The 20,968-nt window shown below is 44.6% G+C and overlaps 1 protein-coding gene and 1 pseudogene across 5 annotated transcripts in view; both read left to right on the plus strand.

Moving 5' to 3' along the window:
• The window catches only part of LOC139567532 (testis-expressed protein 2-like), a 64,523-nt gene extending 60,777 nt beyond the window's left edge, over positions 1–3,746 (plus strand). For all 5 annotated transcript variants that reach the window (XM_071388867.1, XM_071388866.1, XM_071388865.1 and 2 more), the window contains exon 13: positions 636–3,746. In XM_071388867.1, the coding sequence (XP_071244968.1) occupies positions 636–797 (162 nt within the window). In that variant the 3' untranslated portion in view covers positions 798–3,746. The remainder of the gene's footprint in view (positions 1–635) is intronic.
• Positions 3,747–4,737: 991 nt separating this feature from the next.
• LOC139541203 (coiled-coil domain-containing protein 40-like) lies at positions 4,738–14,279 on the plus strand (annotated as a pseudogene).
• The last annotated feature ends 6,689 nt before the right edge of the window (positions 14,280–20,968 follow it).

Here is a 20,968-nt window from a genome sequence, read left to right on the forward strand (position 1 = left end):
GTGTCTGCATGCCTGTGTCTGCATGCCTGTGTCTGCATGCCTGTGTCTGCATGCCTGTGTCTGCATGCCTGTGTCTGCATGCCTGTGTCTGCATGCCTGTGTCTGCATGCCTGTGTCTGCATGCCTGTGTCTGCATGCCTGTGTCTGCATGCCTGTGTCTGCATGCCTGTGTCTGCATGCCTGTGTCTGCATGCCTGTGTCTGCATGCCTGTGTCTGCATGCCTGTGTCTGCATGCCTGTGTCTGCATGCCTGTGTCTGCATGCCTGTGTCTGCATGCCTGTGTCTGCATGCCTGTGTCTGCATGCCTGTGTCTGCATGCCTGTGTCTGCATGCCTGTGTCTGCATGCCTGTGTCTGCATGCCTGTGTCTGCATGCCTGTGTCTGCATGCCTGTGTCTGCATGCCTGTGTCTGCATGCCTGTGTCTGCATGCCTGTGTCTGCATGCCTGTGTCTGCATGCCTGTGTCTGCATGCCTGTGTCTGCATGCCTGTGTCTGCATGCCTGTGTCCGCATGCCTGTGTCCGCATGCCTGTGTCCGCATGCCTGTGTCTGCGTACTTTGTCCAAACTGTATGTCCGCATACTACATTCAAATGTAACACCTCTGAATCTCTCCCATCTTCTCTCCGACGTAGAAAATCTTTGTCATGCCAAACATGGACGACCTGTGGCTGACCATCATGCACTCTGCCATGGACCCCCGCTCTTTTGGAACGCCCTCCACCTCCACAGCCGATACGACCCAGAGGGAAACGGAGCCCTCCGAAACAGAGGGGGGCGCCACTAGCGGCATATGAAGGATTGTTTACAGTATTTGCCTGAAACGTGTGAATTAGAATGGGAGCCAGGGGGCCTTGTCGTAGTATAAGGCTTATCGGTGTATAAGGACATACAAAAAGACATCCGTTATTACCACATAGACATTCCAATAGCTCCATACCCAAGGGTCTTTTTTGTTACTGGCAGAACAGGATGACCTCATCAGATGAACTTTGACCTTTAACAAGCTCACTGACGGAACGAGACAGAGGTCAGTCAACCAACCAGGAAGGACAAACACTAAAAAATAAAAACTGTCACTTGCTGCTCTGTTTTTAAAAAATCTGTGTAGGATGAACAGACTTAGAAAATTTAATTTTTCAAAGAATGTCACATGTAACAGTGATACAACCTTTGACAGGGGCAGGTTAGAGGCTAGTGGTATAGGTGGAACGGTGTGGAGAGTTTTTGTGGGTTATAAGGTTACACAGTGTCCTATGAACACATGGTTATATCGCATTCACCGTTCACCTTACGTCCTAGATAGGAAACAACTTTTGTTTGGGGACCCAAATCAAGAGAATAAAGTGAAACGAAATAGTTGAATGAGACATGCAACCGCTAGATTATACTTTTGTTATTGTACAGGTGTGTCTGCATTTGAGTGAGCATTTGTGTGTGTGTGTGTGTGTGTGAAGCTTGACACTAAAAGCAGGAGTGGATACTTTTGACAATGTCACATGTATTATTTGCCATATGATTTGAGGCATCAAATGTACCCTATGCTTTGTGTCCTAATGCTCACGGTCTGTGTCCAGGTGAACACTAACATTATATACACTTGTGCTGTGACCCCACATATCTTACTGCTCGGGGTAGAAGTTCCCCTTTTACTACAGGTCTAGAATCAGATTACTCTACCCCAAATTCTAACTGTTTTGGGGATGAGAATATGTCTGACCCTACTGTATATCAGTGGTAAGGGGGAAAGTAATACCTATTCCCTTAATAACTGTACACCACACCTATTTATATGCAAATGATCACTGTGTCCATATCTATATGGAAGCAGCGATATGAAGCCCCTCCCCTCGTTTTTCTCCGGATGCCAATGCTATAGGGTTAGCCGTCATTACCTAGGCAACACGTGTCTTTAATTCACTAATGCCTATGCAAATTCCTTGCTAACTATGGACATGAGGTGAACAATGAGAAAATAGTATATATATATATTCTTGTGAAGATATCTCATAGAAATGTATTTCTGAAAAGGTGTACATAAGGGGCCTAACACTTTTGTTGAATGTATGTATGACTATATTGACAGATTGTTGGACTGTTTTATTGTTTCTTGTATGGAAACTATTCCTAACCAATCACATGGATTATTTTGATTGGGGTATGCCAAGTATTGCACAACTTAAACAGAAGTTTTGATTTATTTTTTCCTTGTAAACACTAATGCAATAGTATCTACAGACATGTATTGCATATTTGCAGTGCTATTGTGTTATACTCTCTCTAGCATGTACAATACCCATGGCTTGTTGAGACCCTTCCGGTTTTCATTTATTCTTTCAAATGATGTAGGAAAGGTTTTTTTTTTGTGTGTGTTTAAAAAAAAATGTATTTTCAAATGGCCATCATCAGTTGCCAATGCTTGGAAATGAGCCACCTTGCCAGATGTGCTAAATGACACTTGGTAGAGTTAAACTAAATGATGTAGTGTGCCCTTTGCCAAAACTATCATTAATACTGGGAAAATAAACTCCATAAACAATTGTAATCTCAAAAATATTGAAGTCTAAATCACTTTCTATACTGTGCTGTTAAGTTTTCTTAATTTTGCAGTTAAGTTTTAAATGCACAGTATTAGTATTGGATTTGTTTACATGAATTCCTATTTGTTTTCATCCCTTTTATTTGTCAGGACACTAAAGCACTGTTGTAGAATGTCATTGATGAAGGAATATCTCGTATTCACTTTCCTTCTACAGTACTTCTAATTCGCTTTCTTAATTTTCGTTTTATTGATTATTTGGTTGGTAATATTATTATTATTGGAACCCTTGATAACGATGAGACAAAAAGACTATCAAATAAATTATACAAATACTGCGCTGTATTGCAAGCATTTTTTTTGTTGAAAATGTAATTTATTGTTTATTAACACAATTGCTCAGAGAAAGAGATTTGGTTTAAAAAGTAATAAAACGATTCTCCAAAAGGTAGGCGTCAAAGTAATCGGCACCCCTGTTTTCAGTACCCCAGCACCGTACCTTTGTGAGCATAATGACACTGAGCCTTTAAAGAAAATGTTTCAAAGATTGGAGAACACAGTGGGAGGGATCTGGGTCCTAAGAGTATTGAAAACAGGGTTGGCAATAATTTTGACCCCTCGTTTAAAAAATGAGCAATTGTATTCTCTGAGCAATTGTATTAGTATAAAATAATTACATTTTCAAATGTTTGGCGTATACAATCTAGCTCAGTATTTGTATTATTTATTTTATACAGTCTCTTTGCTCATCTTTATCAAGGGTGCCAATAATTATGGACCTGAATGTAGGCATAGTACCGGGTTGGAATTAGAATGTTTTGTTAAGCTTTGTCTGCTTTTCTGAAAGTCAATGTACAATGACAGAATGATATGACTATCACATCAGATTTATACGATAAGAGTTGATGATTCTGCAAGTGGATGGATTTAGATTTTTAAGGACAAATTTGTTGAGCCTCATCCATGTCTCCTGCTTGGCTGGAAAAGGTCTTAGTTGGGAGAGACAAAGTTTCCCTAAAGAAGTTCTCTAAAATGATGCCTTTTTATTTGTACAAATGTTGATTTAGCAGGCTTTGTTCTTTTCTGTTATCAATTTTGTACGACTATGAATTGCAATGGTATTGTGGTCCAAATGATTAAAAAATATCAGCTGGCTTTGTAATTATTCGCTCTTGATTGAAATAAAGTTTTTTTTTTTTTATATGAACCTATTTGTTTTGTCATATACTGTAGTTATTTTAACTGCCACACTCACATGCTCATGCATCAATATTTAAAATGTTCAAATTCATTCATCTCTGAAAATCCATGTACTGCAAAGCTTGAAATGTCCACAAATTTCAAACATGAATATTCATGAGGGGCGGCTCTATTCAATTACTAGGCTCTACCCCCTTATCCCTTCACGGAAGTGTATCGTTTCCTAGCAACGCCTGACCAGCTGACAAACAGTGGTGAGTCTACTAGCTACAGGATTATTTGTTGTTGCTGAAGAGGTGATAAAGCAACCCTAAGGTTTAGTAATTTATGCATTCGAGAATATTTAAAACATTCAGGTATTTTAAGCTGTTAGCTGTCAAATGAAAGATGTGCTATTTAGTTAGCGTTAATAGCATATAACTTAACCGATAAGCACGCTAACTTCAAGACAAGTGGATAGCAGCATGCAATGAGAAACATTATGCGTGTACTAGGCATAGGTATCTATCTTATTTCATTTTGAAGCAAAGGTATGACGGCCTAATAAATGATTATGTCTTCAACTTCATAACGTTAGTGAATAAAATTATTTGTGTCCACTCTGTCATGTCTTCACAGGTGATGACAGGAGGCTTTGTCAGCCAACTTTTACATTTTCGGTATTGTTTCAATACATTATTTTCATTCTCTGACCTTTCTTTCAGCTCTGAAGAGACAACTCCTTAATAACTCAAGAAGCAGGTAAGGCTTTCAATGAAAGGGCGTTAAAAGAGCAGGTGACATTATTTAGCAGACACTCTTATCCAGAGCGACTTACAGGAGCAATTATGGTTAAGTGGCTTGCTCAAGGGCACATCAACTGATTTTTCTCCTGGTCGGCTGGGGGATTCAAACCAGCGACCTTTCGGTTACTGGCACCAAAGCTCTTAATCGGGAGACTCCCTGCCTACATGACTGCAATGAAATCCAATGTTGTTGTGACTCACTTGTAGTGCTGACAGAGTCAACCATCTTGGTCCCCACCGCCATCCAGTGGAGGAAGTGAGGGAGGAGGGGAAGAGGAGAGGAGGGGAACCCCGCCACAGGAGGAGGTGATGAACAGCCAGGTGGTGCTGATGAGGCAGCAGAGGACTCTGGGGTTACTGTGCTACCTGTGCAGGAGGTTTGTGAAAGAGACTACTCTACAGCACAGAATACGTCCTTTCTCACCTTTCTCAAGTTAGGATTTGTGAGTCTCATGATATTGTATCATCGGCATTTTATTTGTAATGATTCAAAATCATGAAATTATTTCCAAAAGACGATTTAGACATGATTTAGCCGATGGTCAATGCACAGAATTAAAAAGAACACTTTATTACTAGTATTATATTGTGTCTCTATGGATCAAAAAGTGACTTCCTGAGTGTCCTCCTGTCTGTCCTCCATGCAGGGTGGATCAACAGAGCAGGCTGAGGCGGGGGCTGATGACCCAGTGTCACAGTCAGGAGACAGTGGTACAGGCGCAGCCTTCAACCCCACCAGCAACTCAGGTCAGCTGGGTTTCAATAAGAGGGCCGGATAGAACAATGGTGGAAAATGTAACTGATTTCTATCATCTTTGAAATTGAGTTGAGCACTGTATCTGTTGAGGTTTGATCACGAAACATATTTTTGGGGGGTTCCAGATAACGGAACGATGCCCTTGCCACCTCTCCCCTCATTGCACCTCTCAGTCCCCCTCTCTGACAGCGATGGTGACGAGTTACGCAGGGCGGCGGAAGAGGATGCTGATGAAGATGAGCTAATCGTGCTGGACCCTGAACATGTAAGCAGTTTCCCCGCTTAACATCCCTGCTAACATTGTTTTAATTACCTGAAGGTTTAAACCCTGTTATGCTTATCAGATGAAAGTCTTAGTATGGTTTCTCCTATCTGCCTGCAGCCGCTGATGAGAAGGTTCCGGACTGCACTGAAGAACCACCTCCATAAGCAACTGGAGAGACTCAACGTGGAGTTGCGAGAGAAGGTACAGTAGGTCCCTTCTTCTGAAGCAAAGACTCTAAATCCTTTACAGTGGTTTACAATCAAATCAACATGGACATCCACTTTACAGTATACATGCAGTACGATTCATACCATTTATGGGTCCCCTGTTTTGAATTCACTCTTTTCCCAGGAGAGGGCGCCATTGACTTGTTTTGGCTCAATCTCGAAACATGACCCTGTGCTTTCATTTCAAAATACAAAATAAACTAATCTGCAACTAGAAATGATCTATAAGCAACAACAATTGATTTACAAGGATTAATCACTATTGTTATAACATTAAGAAACATCCTTAGGTCTTGCAGTGTGTTTCTAATGCATTTGCCCTATGTAATTCTGACCCCAAACTATCCTCTCTTTCCCTCCCCTCCTCCACCCATCTCCCTAGATGGCTATTTAGATGTCTGATAGCGAGGCGGCAGCGCAGACAGGCCCAGGATCAGCTAGAGGGGGTCCGAAGCCAGTACCGCACCAGTCAGGCCGGCAAGCAGAGGTCACACGGTGAGACCCATAGAGATATAACCACCGATCAAGCAACATTATGCACTTATTTTGCTGTGATAATTTAGGTCAAATTAAAATCCTATACTGGCTTGGGCCAGGAGTTTTTCTTGACCTAATTAAGGGAAAAATCAGGACCCTAACCTAGTTATAATAGTCCATAAGGTTTTCCTGGTCAGGTGACATAGTCAGGAAAAACTCCTGTCCCTAACTACGTCTATTACCTCCTCCCTCAGTGTCCCAGCTGCAGAGTGAGGTAGCGAACCTGGCACTGCGTCTGTTCGACATGCAGGAGGTTAACGCCGACCTGCGCTCTGACATCACGGCCATGGAGAACGCCTCGCGCAAGGCCCAGGCAGAGGAGCAGAAACACAAACAGGTCAGGACACACGCCTTCCTTCTTTTACAACTGATTCAAGATCAGCCGAATGGCATGTTAGTTATAATGTTAACCTTTCTGAGCCAAACCGCAAAACTGGTCCTGGACCAGTTGCTAAGGGTCTATAAATAGAATTTGAAATAATTCTTATTACTATGGCTGAATCTTCTCAGGCAGTGTATTACAAGCGATTGCTAATATCACCCTCTCTCTCTTTCTACCTCCCTCTCAATTCAATTTCAATTCAATTTATGGGCTTTATTGGCATGGGAAACATGTTAACATTGCCAAATCAAGTGAAGTAGATAATAAACAAACGTGAAATAAACAATAACAATTTTCAGTAAACATTACACTCACAGACGTTCCAAAAGAATAAAGACATTTCAAATGTCATATTATGTCTATATACTGTACAGTGTTGTAACGATGTGCAAATAGTTAAAGTACAAAAGGGAAAATAAATAAACATAAATATGGGTTGTATTTACAATGGTGTACAACAGTTCTTCACTGGTTGCCCTTTTCTTATGGCAACAAGCCACAAATCTTGCTGTTGTGATGGCACACTGTGATATTTCACCCAGTAGATATCGGAGTTTTGTGGATCTGTGTAATCTGAGGGAAATATGTGTCTCTAATATGGTCATACATTTGGCAGGAGGTTAGGAAGTGCAGCTCAGTTTCCACCTCATTTTGTGGGCGGTGTACACACTGTCTTCTCTTGAGAGCCAGGTCTGCCTACGGCGGCCTTTCTCAATAGCAAGGCTATGCTCACTGAGTTTGTACATAGTCTAAGCTTTCCTTAAGTTTGGGTCTGTCACAGTGGTCAGGTATTATGGCATTGTGTACTCTCTGTTTAGGGCCATGGACCATTCTAGTTTGCTCAGTTTTTTTGTTAATTCTTTCCAATGTGTCAAATACATTTTTTGTTTTCTCATGATTTGGTTGGGTCTAATTGTGTTGCTGTCCTGGGGCTCTGTGGGATCTGTTTGTGAACAGAGCCCCAGGACCCGCTTACTTAGGGGACTCTTCTCCAGGTTCATCTCTCTGAAGGTGATGGCTTTGTTATGGGAGGTTTGGCAATCGTTTCCTTTTAGGTGGTTGTAGAATTTAACGGACATTTCTGGATTTTGAGAATTAGCGGGTATCGGCCTAATTCTCCTCTGCATGCGTTATTTGGTGTTTTACGTTGTACACAGAGGATATTTTTGCAGAATTCTGCATGCAGGGTCTCAATTTGGTGTTTGTCCCATTTTGTGAGCTCTTGGTTGGTGAGCGGACCCCAGACCTCACAACCATGAAGGGCTATGGGTTCTAGAACTGATTCTCCCTCTCTCTACCCCCTCTCTCTACCCCCCCCTTTCTTTCTCTCTCTCAGGACTTGTATGTGGAGCGGTTGACCAAAAACATGGAGCGGCTGACGGAGTAGATAGCTCTGTATGAAGTCCAAACCATCGCCCAGTCTGAGGAGACCCAGGCAGCCACGGAGGCCCTCTTTGAGGTACACCACTGTCCACTCCGGGTGGATACAGGCTTCTGTTCCAGCCAAGCAGTAGCACACCTGATTCAACAATTTAAAAAAAAAATCATGAATCTGTTACTGCTTAGGCTGAGACAAAATCTGTACACACAGAAGGAATGGGGAACGGTGTGCATTTTGCCTGTGTGTCTCTCGATACAGGCCCAGATGGAGATGGACTCTTTGGTGATGGGGAGGAAGCAGCTGCTGCAGCAGTGGAACAGCAGCCTGGTGGGCACGAGGAGACGAGACGACGCCTACACCGCCATGCTGGAGGCTCTACGGTGAGGACACTTAAATGCCTAGCACTGTGTAGAGTCTACACACATCACAGGAGGCTGCTGAGGGGAGGACGGCTCGTAGTAACGGCTTGAATGGAGTGAATGGAATGGTGTCAAACACATTCCGTTCCCAGCCGTTACTATGAGCCGTCCTCCCCAATTAAGATGCCACCAGCTGCCTGTGACACACACACACCTCACCAAACAGTGTAGAACAGCAGCCTGGCGGGCATGACGAGACGAGGCCTACACCGCCATGCTAGACGCTCTACAGCGGGAGAGAATATGGCAACCCTATTCCCTATATAATGCACTACTTTTGGCAAGATGTACATTGGCCAGTCCAATGTCTATTTACAATACAATTCGTATTTGCTGTACATCAGTGCTGCTGGTCTGCTCTGGTCAAACGTTCTCCTTAAGACTGGACATGCTGTACACCTGCGTGATGCCACTGTGTACACGTCTGTCAATCTCTCTCCCTGCCTCCATCCAGCACGGCCACCCACCAGGTCCGCTCTTTAGACACAGAGATCGAGGGCTTCAAGAAGTCCATCACGTGGGAAGAGGAGCGCAATGAGCTGCTGACAGTAGTACTGAACCGGACCCAGCTGGACGGCGCCACCTCCAGGAAGCTGATCTCCCACAGCCAGCGGGAGGCGCCGCAGGCCCAGTACAGCATCTACACGAGGACCCTGCAGGAGACCGGCAGACACGGCAACGCGTCAACACAGTGAGTGAATGAATTGGTTTTATTTGACACATTTGAAATGCGAATAGGTTGCTTTAACCAAGTGGAATCAACAATACCGACATTGAAATGAATCAAGGATAAAAACACGAAGTCAAAAGACTTTCATTGTGGTTTGTTTTCTTATGTTTTTTTCTCAAGTTCACAGTTTATTTGTTCTTGGTGTATCTTTTGTTCTTTCCCTATGCAGGCTTCTCTGAATGCAATATCCGCTCAATATGAAGTGACTGGAAGGTTGTATTGTTGTTGTCGTGACTCATGTAAGTGGATGATAGTACGATGAAACACTTTTAATCCCTGTCCCTCTCCCTCCCATCTCCTTATCTCTCTTCTCCCCCTCTCCTCTCTCCTCCCCCTCTCCAGGAGTGTGAGGTGCGCCAGATGGAGGTGTACTCCCTGAGGAAGCAGACGGAGAAGGAGTTGGTGCGGCGCATCGAGCTGGAGGTCGGCATCATGTCCAAGATGCAGGAGCATCTCACCCACGACAAGGCCACCAAGTGCTCCCGACGCCTCACCGACGAGACGGCCGCCCACAAGAGGGAGAAGGTGAGCATTGGTCGCTGTATCTTTGGGGATCCTGACTGGCAGCGGTTTAAGGCACTGCATCGCAGTGCTAGAGGCGTCAATACAGACCCGGGTTCGATCCCTGGCTGTATCACAACCAGCCGTGATTGGGAGTCCCATAGAGTGGCGCACAATTGGCCCAGCGTCGTCCGGGGGAGGGTGGGGTAGACCTTCATTGTAAATAAGAATTTGTTCTTAACTGACTTGTTAAATAAAGGTTCAATACAAACATTTGGGGCTCAACATTTTTCCCATCAAGTTTATTTCGGGAGTTTTCAAGTAATTCATAACATTACAAAAACAATTTTGCAGTGTATTGTCAATAATATTGTGGAGATGTGTTAAGAATGGGAGACTTTGTAGAATTACAGCACAGAAGGAGTTTAAGCTGGTTGTTATTTAATATGAACATTGGTGTAACTTGAGCTAGTTTTTCAATAACCTGTGTAGACAAAGAAAGGGTAAATTGATAACCACACCAACCACAATGCTACATATGAAACTTTGCTAGTGCAATGTCTCTCTGTGTTTAAACCACTCTGTGTGTGCGTGTCTCTCTCTCTTCACCCTACCAGGAGACCCAGCTGCCCCGGCTAGAGAACGAAATGGCAGCGGTGACGCTGGAGAGCAGTGTCGTCACCCTGCGTCTGGAGGGTCTGGTCCGCACCCTCGCCTCGCTGGAGACGGAGATGAGCCGCCGCGACGAACTGCTCAGCGCCAGCGAGGCCAGGATCACCAAGCACGTCACCGTCATCGAGCACAAGCAGGCCACCATCAACGTTTACAACAAGAACATTGACCAGCTCATCGCCAGCACTGGGGTGAGAGTTAACTTACAACCAAGCACTGACCCGTAACCAACTGAATTTTTGGGGTTTGTTGTCTAAGAATAAAGGACTATAGGTACTGAATCTAAAATAGGTGGCACCTACAGATCTAGAATGATATTCTATTTTTATGGTAGCACCAGCCTCTACAATAAGACTGGAGCTAGAATGGATTTGAAACGTTTCAGCTTTGAAAAATGCAAATTTTACCGATTTTCTATGTTGTCTTGATCACGTCCCTACGTACGTCAGCAGCACGAGGACCTGGGCCTGTTGGAGATCCAGGCCAGTAGTCTGACCAAGTAGCTGGAGGGGGTGGGAGGAGAGATCAAGGAGCAGCAGCAGCTCTGGCTGCGGCAGCAGGGGGAACTAGTGAGACTGACCCAGGAGAAACAGGCCCGGAGCGCCGCCCTGCTCACACTGCAGACCCAATTCACCATCCTACAGCAGAGGAAAGTCCGCACCGAGAGTACGTAAACACACGCGGACCCGCACACACACTGACCCAGGAGAAACGTGCTCAAATCACCACCCTGCTCACACTACGGACACAACTCTCCATCCGCAACAAGAGTAAAACACACACACAGTGGATATAGAGCGAAATATGATTTATTTAAGTGTCATACACCTACCGGTACCCAGCCCACATGGGCTTACAAGAATAAAATAACATTTTACAAATTCTGTGCATACAATAGTCATGGCCAGTACAGCTACCATCTAGCCAATCTACATAAACAGTACATGGATCCTCCTCCTCCAGGCATTGTGAACGAACGGAGCAATCTCAAACACGCCCTGTCTGAAACAAAATTCAAGGCACTTCACCAATTTTTTTTTACAAAACAGAACATGTCTCACCCGTCACACAGAGCGAAATAATTACAATATAGCAATTAAACACTGGAGTGATAGATGTGCAGAAGATGAGTGTGCAGGTAGAGATACTGGGGTGCAAAGGAGAAAAATAAATTAAATAACAGTATGGGGATGAGGTAGTTGGATGGGCTATTTACAGATGGGCTATGTACAGGTTCAGTGATCTGTGAGCTGCTCTGACAGCTGGTGCTTAAAGCTAGTGAGGGAGATATGAGTCTCCAGCTTCAGTGAATTTTGCAGTTTATTCCAGTCATTGGCAGCAGAGAACTGGAAGGAAAGGCGGCTGAAGGAGGAATTTGCTTTGGGGGTGACCAGTGAAATATACAGTACCTGCTGGAGCGCATGCTACGGGTGGGTGTTGCTATGGTGACCAGTGAGCTGAGATAAGGCGGGGCTTTACCTAGCAAAGACTTATAGATGACCTGGAGCCAGTGGGTTTGGTGACAAATATGAAGCGAGGGCCAGCCAACAAGAGCATACAGGTTGCAGTGGTGGGTAGTATATGGGGCTTTGGTGACAAAACAGATGGCACTGTGATAGACTGCATCCAGTTTGCTGAGTAGAGTGTTGGAGGCTATTTTGTAAATGACATTGCCGAAGTCAAGGATCAGTAGGATAGTCAGTTTTACGAGGGTATGTTTGGCAGCATGAGTGAAGGATGCTTTGTTGCGAAATAGGAAGCCGACTCTAGATTTCATTTTGGATTGGAGATGCTTAATGTGAGTCTGGGAGGAAAATTTACAGTCTAACCAGACACCTAGGTATTTGTAGTTGTCCACGTATTCTAAGTCAGAACCGTCCAGAGTAGTGATGTTGGACAGGTGGGCAGGTGCAGGCAGCGATCGGTTGAAGAGCATGCATTTAGTTTTACTTGCATTTAAGAGCAGTTGGAGGCCACGGAAGGAGAGTTGTATGGCATTGAAGCTCGTCTGGAGGTTGGTTAACACAGTGTCCAAAGAAGGGCCAGAAGTATACAGAATGGTGTCGTCTGCATAGAGGTCGATCAGGGAATCAGTACACATACAAAAATGTCTGTTTCAGTCCTTAACCACTGCATTCTATACTGCCCTACAAAGGCAAACGCAGTAACTACAGGGTTTTTTTCCTACAAAATCTGATTTCAAAGTATTTTTCTGTCTAGACAGACAGCAATTTCTGTACTCCGTAATACATTTTGTCCGGAAACTAAATACCACATTAATCAGATATACCTGGCCATTACAACAGATCAAAGACTTTTGACCAAATTGAAGGGCAGTATGCTAGACATACTGTATATAGACTTAAATAGGACGTATAGAAATGCCTCCACACCATTGTACTTCATGTATAACAGTGTATTTCTGTAATGTTGTGTGTTTCGGAGGCAGAGAGAGACTCCATTGAGCGGCAGATGAAGCTAGAGAGGATCCAGGAGGAGAAGGACAGGCTGTTCAACAGTCTGGTGGAGTCAGAGTCAAACAGTAGCAAGTAGTCGGTCTAGAAACATGAGCCTCTGTCTGTCTGTATCTTGGCCTCATTCGAGTGTGCGTGCGTGTGTTTCTTTCACATGTTTGTGTTAGGTGTTTTTGATTATTTCACCCGTGCTTCTACATCTGCATTGCTTGCCGTTTGGGGTTTGGTGTGTTGGTGGGTGTGCGTTCCTGTGTGTGTGTGTGTGCAGTACGTATATGCTTAATATGTGTGTCTATGTTGCCTGTGTGTGTCCCCACCCCTAACAGCAAGCGGAGGAGTGTGACGGGGTCCTCAGAGAGCTGCAGCAGGGCCAGGTCAGTCTGAGCAGCAGTCTGAGGGACAAACAGCTGCAGCTGGGAGAGCTCCACAGCGCCAGAATTGTCCTCACCTCAGACTTCCACTGTCTGCAGGACACCAAGGAGAGGGTACGCGATGTAGACACATTCACCCATTCAACTCTCAACATTATTCCTGCCCAGCTTATTGTTATCCATAGTTGAGAAGTGGTTTTCACTGTGCATAGCTGTTTGAATATCTCTTTTCATCTCATGCCATGTCTTTTTTAATCTCTTATCCGTACTTCTTTTCCTTTCTCGGTCTGGTTCTCTCGCTCTGTCTCTCTCTTTCTCTCTCACACCTAATCTCTCTCTATCCTCCCTTTCTCCCTCTCTCTTTCTGTCTCTCTCTCCTCCCACCCCCGCTCTCCCGCTCTCCCGTCCCCTTCTTCTCTCCTCTTTCCATTCCTCTAGAACCTGGCCCATCTGGTCTCCCTCCAGGGCCGGGCCAAGCAGCTCCAAGCGGTGCGTGAGGGTCGCTACAGCGCCCTGTCCACCGGCAAAGCCTTGGAGCCTGCGTTGCAGGAGGAGCGTCTGCACCCTGTGGCCACCATCCTGCACCATGTCCAGCAGGAGTTCCCCCAGCACCAAGGGGCGCTACGACGCCTCTCCCTAGCCCTGGCCGCGCGCTTGCTGACACCGCTTGGTCAGGAGACCTACTGACTATTACATGACTGAAAACCCCCATCATAGGATCACCCACGGAGTAGATTGGAGATAGAGATCCATTATAGTTGTAGGGTTTTACTGCTCTATGGTGTTCTATGTTACTCTGACTGTTAGGATTAGGGAGCTGGACTTGGGGTGGAAGCTCTCCTCCTGGCCTTGTTTGGGCAATTTAGGTTTTCAGAATATTTCAGTTTATTTTGTTTCAGTTTATTTTCAGTTGATAAAATGAAGAGTTGATTTAATATATACACGGATACATCCTGCCAGCGTGTGAAATGGATAAACTGAAGAACACATACAGTATATAAACATTAAAAGCAACATTTGCTATTCTTTCTTTACTTAATATCTGCAAACTAGCTAAATCTTAAGTATGGAATCACTAAAGCCAGCCTCTGAATGATCATATGTCAAATCAAAGTTTATTTGTCACGTGCGCGGAATACAACAGGTGTAGGCTTTACAGTGAAATGCTTACTTACAGGCTCTAACCAACAGTGCAAAAAAGGTATTAGGTGAACAATAGGTAAGTAAAGAAATAAAACAACAGTAAAAATACAGTGAAAAATAACAGTAGCGAGGCTATATACAGTAGCGAGGCTATAACAGTAGCGAGGCTACATACATGCACTACATGCTGATTGAGGTAGTATGTACATGTAGATATGGTTAAAGTGACTGCATATATGATAAACAGAGAGTAGCAGCAGCGTAAACGGGGGGGGGGGGGGGGGGGGGCACACAATGTAAATAGTCTGGATAGCCATTTGATTACCTGTTCAGGAATCTTATGGCTTGGGGGTAAAAACTGTTGAGAAGCCTTTTTGTCCTAGACTTGGCACTCCGGTACCGCTTGCCATGCATTAGTAGAGAGAACAGTCTACGACTGGGGTCTTTGACAATTTTTAGGGCCTTCCTCTGACACCGCCTGGTGTAGAGGTCCTGGATGGCAGGCAGCTTATCCCCAGTGATGTACTGGGCCGTACGCACTACCCTCTGTAGTGCCTTGCGGTCAGAGGGCCGAGCAATTGCCGTACCAGACAGTGATGCAACCAGTTAGGATGCTCTCGATGTTGCAGCAGTAGAACATTTTGAGGATCTGAGGACCCATGCCAAATCTTTTTCGTTTCCTGAGGGGGAATAGGCTTTGTCGTGCCCTCTTCACGACTGTCTTGGTGTGTTTGGACCATTCTAGTTTGTTGGTGATGTGGACACCAAGGAACTTGAAGCTCTCACCCTGCTCCACTACAGCCCCGTCGATGAGAATGGGGGCGTGCTCAGTCCTCATTTTCCTGTAGTCCACAATCACCTCCTTAGTCTTGGTTACGTTGAGGGATAGGTTGTTATTCTGGCACCACCCGGCCAGGTCTCTGACCTACTCCCTGTCTCGTCATTGTTGGTGATCAGGCCTACCACTGTTGTGTCATCTGCAAACTTAATGATGGTGTTGGAGTCGTGCCTGGCCATGCAGTCGTGGGTGAACAGGGAGTACAGCAGAGGACTGAGCACGCACCCCTGGGGGGCTCCAGTGTTGAGGATCAGCGTGGCAGATGTGTTGCTACCTACCCTCACCACCTGAGGGCGGCCCGTCAGGAAGTCCAGGATCCAGTTGCAGAGGGAGGTGTTTAGTCCCAGGATCCTTAACTTAGTGATGAGCTTTGAGGGTACTATGGTGTTGAACGCTGAGCTGTAGTCAATGAATAGCATTCTCACATAGGTGTTCCTTTTGTACAGGCGGGAAAGGGCAGTGTGGAGTGCAACAGAGATTGCATCATCTGTGAATCTGTTTGGGCGGTATGCAAATTGGAGTGGGTCTAGGGTTTCTGGGATAAGGGTGTTGATGTGAGCCATTACCAACCTTTCAAAGCACATCATGGCTACGGACGTGAGTGCTACGGGTCTGTAGTAATTTAAGCAGGTTGCCTTCGTGTTCTTGGGCACAGGGACTATGGTGGTCTGCTTGAAACATGTTGGTATTACAGACTCAATCAAGGACATGTTGAAAATGTCAGTGAAGACACCTGCCAGTTGGTCAGCACATGCCCGGAGCACTCATCCTGGTAATCCGTCTGGCCCCGCAGCCTTGTGAATGTTGACTTGTTTAAAGGTCTTACTCACGTTGGCTACGGAGAGTGTGATCACACAGTCGTCCGGAACAGCTGATGCTCTCATGCATGCCTCAGTGTTGCTTACCTCGAAGCGAGCATAGAAGTGATTTACCTCGTCTGGTAGGCTCGTGTCACTGTGCAGCTCGCGGCTGTGCTTCCCTTTGTAGTCTGTAATAGTTTACAAGCCCTGCCACATAAGACGAGCGTCGGAGCCAGTGTAGTACGATTCAATCTTAGCCCTGTATTGACACTTTGCCTGTTTGATGGATCGACGGAGGGCGTAGCAGGATTTCTTATAAGCTTCCGGGTTAGTCCCGCACCTTGAAAGCGGCAGCTCTACCCTTTAGCTCAGTGCGAATGTTGCCTGTAATCCATTGCTTCTGGTTGGGGTATGTACAGTGGGGAGAACAAGTATTTGATACACTGCCGATTTTGCAGGTTTTCCTACTTACAAAGCATGTAGAGGTCTGTAATTTTTATCATAGGTACACTTCAACTGTGAGAGACGGAATCTAAAACAAAAATCCAGAAAATCACATTGTATGATTTTTAAATAATTAATTTGCATTTTATTGCATGACATAAGTATTTGATCACCTACCAACCAGTAAGAATTCCGGCTCTCACAGACCTGTTAGTTTTTCTTTAAGAAGCCCTCCTGTTCTCCACTCATTACCTGTATTAACTGCACCTGTTTGAACTCGTTACCTGTATAAAAGACACCTGTCCACACACTCAATCAAACAGATTCCAACCTCTCCACAATGGCCAAGACCAGAGAGCTGTGTAAGGACATCAGGGATACAATTGTAGACCTGCACAAGGCTGGGATGGGCTACAGGACAATAGGCAAGCAGCTTGGTGAGAAGGAAACAACTGTTGGCTCAATTATTAGAAAATGGAAGAAGTTCAAGATGACGGTCAATCACCCTCGGTCTGGGGCTCCATGCAAGATTTCACCTCGTGGGGCATCAATGATCATGAGGAAGGTGAGGGATCAGCCCAGAACTACACGGCAGGACCTGGTCAATGACCTGAAGAGAGCTGGGACCACAGTCTCAAAGAAAACCATTAGTAACACACTACGCCGTCATGGATTAAAATCCTGCAGCGCACGCAAGGTCCCCCTGCTTAAGCCAGTGCATGTCCAGGCCTGTCTGAAGTTTGCCAATGACCATCTGGATGATCCAGAGGAGGAATGGGAGAAGGTCATGTGGTCTGATGAGACAAAAATAGAGCTTTTTGGTCTAACTCCACTCACCGTGTTTGGAGGAAGAAGAAGTATGAGTACAACCCCAAGAACACCATCCCAACCGTGAAGCATGAAGGTGGAAACATCATTCTTTGGGGATGCTTTTCTGCAAAGGGGACAGGACGACTGCACCGTATTGAGGGGAGGATGGATGGGGCCATGTATCGCGAGATCTTGGCCAACAACCTCCTTCCCTCAGTAAGAGCATTGAAGATGGGTCGTGGCTGGGTCTTCCAGCATGACAACGACACGAAGCACACAGCCATGGCAACTAAGGAGTGGCTCCGTAAGAAGCATCTCAAGGTCCTGGAGTGGCCTAGCCAGTCTCCAGACCTGAACCCAATAGAAAATCTTTGGAGGGAGCTGAACGTCCGTATTGCCCAGCGACAGCCCCGAAACCTGAAGGATCTGGAGAAGATCTGTAGGGAGGAGTGGGCCAAAATCCCTGCTGCAGTGTGTGCAAACCTAGTCAAGAACTACAGGAAACGTATGATCTCTGTAATTGCAAACAAAGGTTTCTGTACCAAATATTAAGTTCTGCTTTTCTGATGTATCAAATACTTATGTCATGCAATAAAATGCAAATTAATTACTTAAAAATCATACAATGTGATTTTCTGGATTTTTGTTTTAGATTCCGTCTCTCATAGTTGAAGTGTACCTATGATAAAAATTACAGACCTCTACATGCTTTGTAAGTAGGAAAACCTGCAAAATCGGCAGTGTATCAAATACTTGTTCTCCCCACTGTACGTACAGTCACTGTGGAGACGACGTCCTCGATGCACTTATTGATAAAGCCAGTGACTGATGTGGTGTACTCCTCAATGCTATCGGAAGAATCCTGGAAAATGTTCCAGTCTGTGATAGCAAAACAGTCCTGTTGTTTAGCATCTGCTTCATCTAACCACTTTTTTATAGACCGAGTCACTGGTACTTTCTGCTTTAATTTTTGCTTGTAAGCAGGAATCAGGAGGATAGAATTGTGGTCGTATTTACCAAATGGTGGGCGAGGGAGAGATTTGTACGCTTCTCTGTGTGTGGAGTACAGGTGATCTATAATTTTTTTCTCTCTGGTTGCACATTTAGCAGAAATTAGGTAGAGCTGATTTAAGTTTCCTAGCATTAAAGTCTCCGGCCACTAGGAGCGCCGCCTCTGGGTGAGCGGTTTCCTGTTTGCTTATTTCCTTATACAGCTGACTGAGTGCGGTCTTAGTGACAGCATCTGTCTGTGGTGGTAAATAAACAGCCACGAAAAGTATAGCTGAAAACTCTCTAGGCAAGTAGTGTGGGCTGCAATTTATCACAAGATACTCTACTTCAGGCGAGCAAAATCTTGAGACTTCCTTAGATAATAACAAACAGAGAAACAACATCATGCAATGACATTTAGCGTCACTTAACATAAATTAAAGGATCTGTCCATCAAAGTCAAATATCAGATAATATTGGATAATAATCAGTCACAATTGTCTGGTTCCCCCACCCAATAAGCGGTCGCTGACATCATAGTCAGGAAGTTTTTCCCAAATGGTCCCCTCTCTCCAGGGGTTTCTTTGTGAATCAACACCAGGCCCCTTTGGAATTTATTCTCTATTCAACTCTGGATGTCTAATCCATTTATATAACTAGATTACCACCCTAATCTCATGCGTTCCTGAAGTGCCTTTTGTCACGGTTTGGGGCTCCAGCAAGGGAAGGGAGCTCCCAAACTGTTTTTAAATTATTTATTTTTTTAACTAGACAGGTCAGTTACGAACAAAATCTTATTTACAATGACGGCCTAGGAACAGTGGGTTAACTGCCTTGTTCAGGGGCAGAACGACAGATTTTTACCTTGTCGGCTCGGGATTCGATCTAGCAACCTTTCGGTTACTGGCCCAAAGCTCTGACCACTAGGCTACCTGCCGCTCCAAAACTGTCCCTAAATCAGTGATGATCTGGAACCAGGCCAGTCACCAATTACAATCCCCCTCTTTCAACAACTTTTGCTGTCCTTTATATTTCACTGATGGATCAAGAAGTAGTTTGTGTACTTACTGTCAGAGAAACCTTTGTTATAGGAATCTTTATTGTCAGTGATGGCTGTTATTTAGAGGCTTGGCCTCAATCTCTCACATAGCTTTGCCAGTGGCTTTGTTTGCCTGTTACATGACCGGTTATGTGCTATTATAATACACACAATGAATTGAATTGGAAGGGTGAGAAGGCCAGGTTACACATTAGTGAGGCCACAGCCCTTCAGTTGGCACAGATCAATATCAGCTGGTGGACCACCCACTAACCTGTTATGTTCCGTCCTAGGATGCGTCTCAATAGTCTATAAAGGCTTCCTTTCCTCGCATCCTCTCGCTCATCTGCTCTGAGTTAATTAAGGATGCATGATAGGTGAAAGCATATAGTGGATGCCTACTAGGAATTTGCTTTCAAATCAGTGAATTACAATTTTACAGCACAGGAACAGGAAATGTATTATTTTTCCATACTTTGGGTTTGATTGAATTTCTTTCAGTAACACTTGTGTTTGTGTATGACCTGTATTCGAAGGCCTATAGCTGCACTTGCCATCTGGTCTAACAGGTATTGTCAACATAAGTACTTGGAGAGGTGTACATTAAGGCAGTCCAATTCTGATCTTTTTTTCCTCTAGTTGGTCTTTTGACCAATCCCATCAGATCTTTTCACATCCAATATTTTTCAGAGCTGATCTGATTGGTCAAAAGACCAATTAGGGGGGGAAAAGATCAGAATTTAGCTGCCTGTGTAAACGCAGCCTTGGTGTCCGTGTCGACGGATGAAGGGACACATACTGAATTGACAATATATATTTTTAAAATACGTAGTTAGTATGTTCTGCACTTTTCCACTGTGACACCAAATTACTTTATACCAGTCTAGTCAGTCTCATATATGGGCATCTGCCGGTGTTGATTGAGAAATCAGTCACAGTGGGGTGGATTCATATTGTTTCTCATAACTTAAGCTTGTTGTTAATGGTTTCATTGGTTGTCACAAAAACAACATCCTAGTTCCATTGGTCTTTGGACTACTACACCCATGTATTGCACACACAGTGTCTAGGCTACTTTACATAAATACCTTTTATAAGACAGGCTATAATTCAAAGCAGCTCCAAGTAAATAGTAGGGCCGTAGGGAAGTAACTCAATGGAATGAATATGGTTTTGAAGGTGCAACTACTGATGTGTCATCTCAATGACCATTTGATTTTCCAGTAAAGTTATGACACCATTGCAAATGTAATATATTTAAATAGCAACCAGGATTCCACATTATTCAAATGTATTTTCCATGTGACATCTCATGAACTAAAAATTGATATGTGGACACCCCTTCAAATTAGTGGATTTGGTTATTTCAGCCACACCCGATGCTGACAGGTGTATAAAATCGAGCACGCAGCTATGCCATCTCCATAGACAAACATTGGCAGTAGAATGACCTTACTGAAGAGCTCAGTGACTTTCAACGTGGCACCGTCATAGGATGCCACTTTTCCAACAAATCAGTTTGTCAAATTTCTGCCCTGGTCAACTGTAAGTGCTGTAATTGTGAAGTGGAAGTGGAAACGTCTAGGAGCAACAACGGCTCAGCCGCGAAGTGGTAGGCCACACAAACTCACAGAACGGTACCGCAGAGTGCTGAAGTGCGTATC

This window comes from Salvelinus alpinus, chromosome 2 (assembly GCF_045679555.1).
Source record: "Salvelinus alpinus chromosome 2, SLU_Salpinus.1, whole genome shotgun sequence".
In the NCBI taxonomy this organism is placed as follows: Eukaryota; Metazoa; Chordata; class Actinopteri; order Salmoniformes; family Salmonidae; genus Salvelinus; species Salvelinus alpinus.